Below are 3602 nucleotides of genomic sequence, written 5' to 3'. Positions count from 1 at the left end.
CCAAAACAACTAATATAATACACCATCACAACATCCTAAGGTACGTGGCACTTAATGCTAAAAATCCAGGAGAAAGGAAACATAGACCCCAATTATTTTCAACTCAAAAAAGTAGTTTTTCTGTTGACAAACCAGAACATTGCTCTGTTGTTCTGAAACCATTTGGCATATATAAAAAAGACTCGACATTAGAACTTGCTATAGTAACTGCACATTGTGTCAAAACAGTTTACAGGATACCATTGATAAAAACAATGTGACAGAACTGCTCCATTTTAATAATGACAACTAAGACAGTGAAGTGAATATCAGTGAAGAAATGTATTTTTATTTTTTCTTTATACTTACAAGGGCTATACTGTAGTAAGCACAATAGGTGCCACATTCCCCAAACAGGGCTATGTTTCCCAAAAGCATTGTAAACCTATAGATTGTAGAAACCATTAGCACATTTAGGAAAAGCACAAATGTCATGTTTTGTCTCTATACAGGTATGTCAAATGCTTTGCAAAGACAATGTCTCATTTTTGGTTTGGGGTTGGCACCAAGGAGTTATATTATACCTTGAGAAAGCTATCCATTAGCATCCCCATTCTTTATATGCATCAGTGGAACCATAAAATATTACATGTTCACATAATTCATGAATTCAAACCAGCTCAATTTGGATATAACTTTTGAAATGGAGCTGTGACAGAAATGGGAGGGATACAGTAATAAAGTAACTCCACCTCTTATCTAGCGCCCAGCATATGCTGCTCTCTCAGCCTCCCACCCCTAAACTATCTCAGCTCTTTAAAAGCAGCCCATGTTGCATTTTTTGGCAATTTTTATCTAATTACTGTCTTTTTAACACCTGATGTCTCCTGCACATCCACACTACTTCCACTGAATATTAAAGAGGGACATCAATAGCAAAAAAAGAAGCGGAAGAGAGAAGACCATTCACTGAAATTAAAAAAAAAAAAAAAAAGGCTCTTGATCTGCTGAGGTTTTCTGAATTGGACAAAGATGGTTGCTTTTCATTATTTACTAACACTTTTGATTACCATTCAACTCAGCTTATATGGCTCTAACTCCCTTGTATTAGGCGTAAAGGATATCTGTACATTGTGTAATGGGCCCTCAGGGGAACCCAAGGGCCACAGAAGTGAACGTTTATCAGGGGAGGAGATCACATCCGTGTTGGCATTAGGTGAACACTGTGGGGTTTACACTCTACCGTGTACTCAGGGTCTTCGGTGTATCCCTCCTCTTGGAGAGCAAAGTCCCCTTCAGGCACTGCTTCAGGGACGCGGGGTCTGCAAAAACATCAAAAGTACCTTTACTGACATCCATCCACCTACAGGTAAGAGGACTGGTCTCAGTGCATCTCTTTAAACTGAGATGAAATTGATTAGTCAATGGATTTTGTCTGGTTAAAAACATTTTGAGGAACTGACTAACCTAAATAAACTAAACCTAAAGGTTGTGCATGTAGATGTATACACTAGAAAGAAAGTAAATACAGTTCACATAAAATTGTGAATTTTTCACTTGGATGTGTAAAAGGTTTTATAATCCACCCACACATTGCTAAAAGACTTTTAAATGAGTTTTCCACATGTTTAAAAGGGATGAGAAACCAGCAAACCTATTGCAAAATGCTGATCTGTACAATTAGCAGGGTATGATTTTTTTCTATAATGGTAAGAATATTGTTTGTATGTTATTATCAGATTATCTGTTACTTCATTTTACAGTCCATAGCGTGCCCTGAATTAATATTTTAAGTACAACCACCTATGTGCTATTCAATTGAAGAAAAGCTATACTGCAATCATATTAAAACTACAAGTATTATGTTTCAGACTATCATCCATCAACCATTGAAAACTATTTTGAAAAGGTAATATTTTTGACTCTGTAAATTACTGTTTTACATAATTATTTACGTAGTGTTCCTACAGTCTGATTTTTAGTCAGAAATGAGTTTTCATTATGTGTTTTTGCTGTTATTATTTCATTCTGTAGGGTCCTTGTCGCAAACTGCTAAACACAGTCCTCCAAAGTATAGAGCTCACAATTATTCATTCAATTCCGGACATCTACATCCCCAACTGTGACAGACAAGGGTTCTTCAGGAGGAAACAGGTGTGTAGAGTACATAGAAGGTGTTGTAGGACCATGGTTCTTGAAAAGTTTCATAAATCCATTTGTAAGTCCGTATGTCTTGGTGTACATTGTAACAATATTATCTGTTCTCTGTACACAATAATGTAGTTTATATATTCTTTTTGACCTTCTTGAAACAGTGTCGGTCATCAAGAGGAATGCAAAGAGGCCATTGCTGGTGTGTTGACGAGAAAGGAACAAAAATGTCATCCCGTAAAAGGAGCGATGGAACTATCTCATGTAGCAGTGCCTGAGAATTGTGACACAACTTGACATCTCATGTAAATATGGACCTGAAATCTGTTTAGTAGGGACTGAGAGAGAGAGAGTCAGCAAAAGAGATGACCGACACAAAGAACTCAATGACCACAAAGGAAGTAGAATATTTACAATCATTCATCTCCCTCTGGTTGTGAAAAATATGTTTGCAGCATTGTGTCATTATTTCTGAACTTTTTTGTTATATATATATATAATTAGAATTTTAATTAAAATTATAATTTTTGTTATAAATGCTATAGAAACAGATACAAAAAGATTATATACTCCCTGAGTGAATGTCATTAATGTTCTGTCTGGTTTGAAATTTATGAACTATGCAGTAAGACAGTACAGTATTTTTTTTAATTACTTATATTTATGTTGCATACATATTAATTGCTTATATATTAATATAATTAATATATTAATTGTCCTTTCTTTATGCATATAAACACAAAAAAGAAACATCCTTTCGCATTCAACTGCCTTTATTTTCAGCAACTTTCTTAACAGCTTTAAGTACTACAGTGCAACTCATTCTCATGTTCTGCACCTGATTTGCTGGTTTTTGCTGTGAGATGTTGCCCCACTGTTACAACCCACTCTTCCACCAAGACATTTGCAAGTTCTTGAACACATCTAGGGGTACACACTGCAAGGACAATCCCCTGTCCTGTCTCCCTGTACCACTGCCTTAGGTGTCTTACATTACAGACATTGCAGTGTATTTCTCTGGCCACATCTGTAACCCTCATGCCTCCCTGCAGCAGGACTCTGTTCAGGCAGATTATCAGGGACCCTGGGCATAATTTTTTCTGGTGTTTTTCAGAGTCAGTGGAAAGATTTCTTTACTGTCCTAAGTTATTGTAACTGTGACCTTAATTGCCTTCCGCCTGTAAACTGTTGTTAGGGTCTTAAGGACTGTTCCACAGGTGCATGTGCAATAATTATTTATACGAAAAGTATGACAAATATTGTTTAAACCCTTTCCAATAAAGAACTGTAAAACTTATTTGGATTTTGCAAAATTGTCCTTAAAATACCTTAACCTGCTATCCTGAAAAAGGGACATTTCTTTCTTTCTTTCTTTCTTTCTTTCTTTCTTTCTTTCTTTCTTTCTTTCTTTCTTTCTTTCTTTCGGTTTTGCTGACACAAAGTAAACCCTATCTGTGTGTCTGTCTGTGTAT

General features: G+C 35.9%; 1 protein-coding gene across 1 annotated transcript; it reads left to right on the top strand.

Annotated features, from left to right (window-relative positions):
- Window positions 1-1011: 1011 nt before the first annotated feature.
- igfbp6a (insulin-like growth factor binding protein 6a) lies at window positions 1012-2408 on the top strand (the record flags this gene model as incomplete). The annotated part of the gene is made up of 4 exons (XM_079392983.1): window positions 1012-1348; window positions 1851-1888; window positions 2014-2133; window positions 2295-2408. 4 exons carry the CDS (start codon window positions 1012-1014, stop codon window positions 2406-2408), a joined length of 609 nt encoding a protein of 202 aa, XP_079249109.1.
- Window positions 2409-3602: the final 1194 nt, after the last annotated feature.

The sequence above is a fragment of the Barbus barbus genome (assembly GCF_936440315.1).
Source record: "Barbus barbus genome assembly, chromosome: 35".
In the NCBI taxonomy this organism is placed as follows: domain Eukaryota; kingdom Metazoa; phylum Chordata; class Actinopteri; order Cypriniformes; family Cyprinidae; genus Barbus; species Barbus barbus.
Note: the sequence above shows the minus strand (reverse complement) of the source record. Positions and strands in the feature narration are given on the sequence as shown.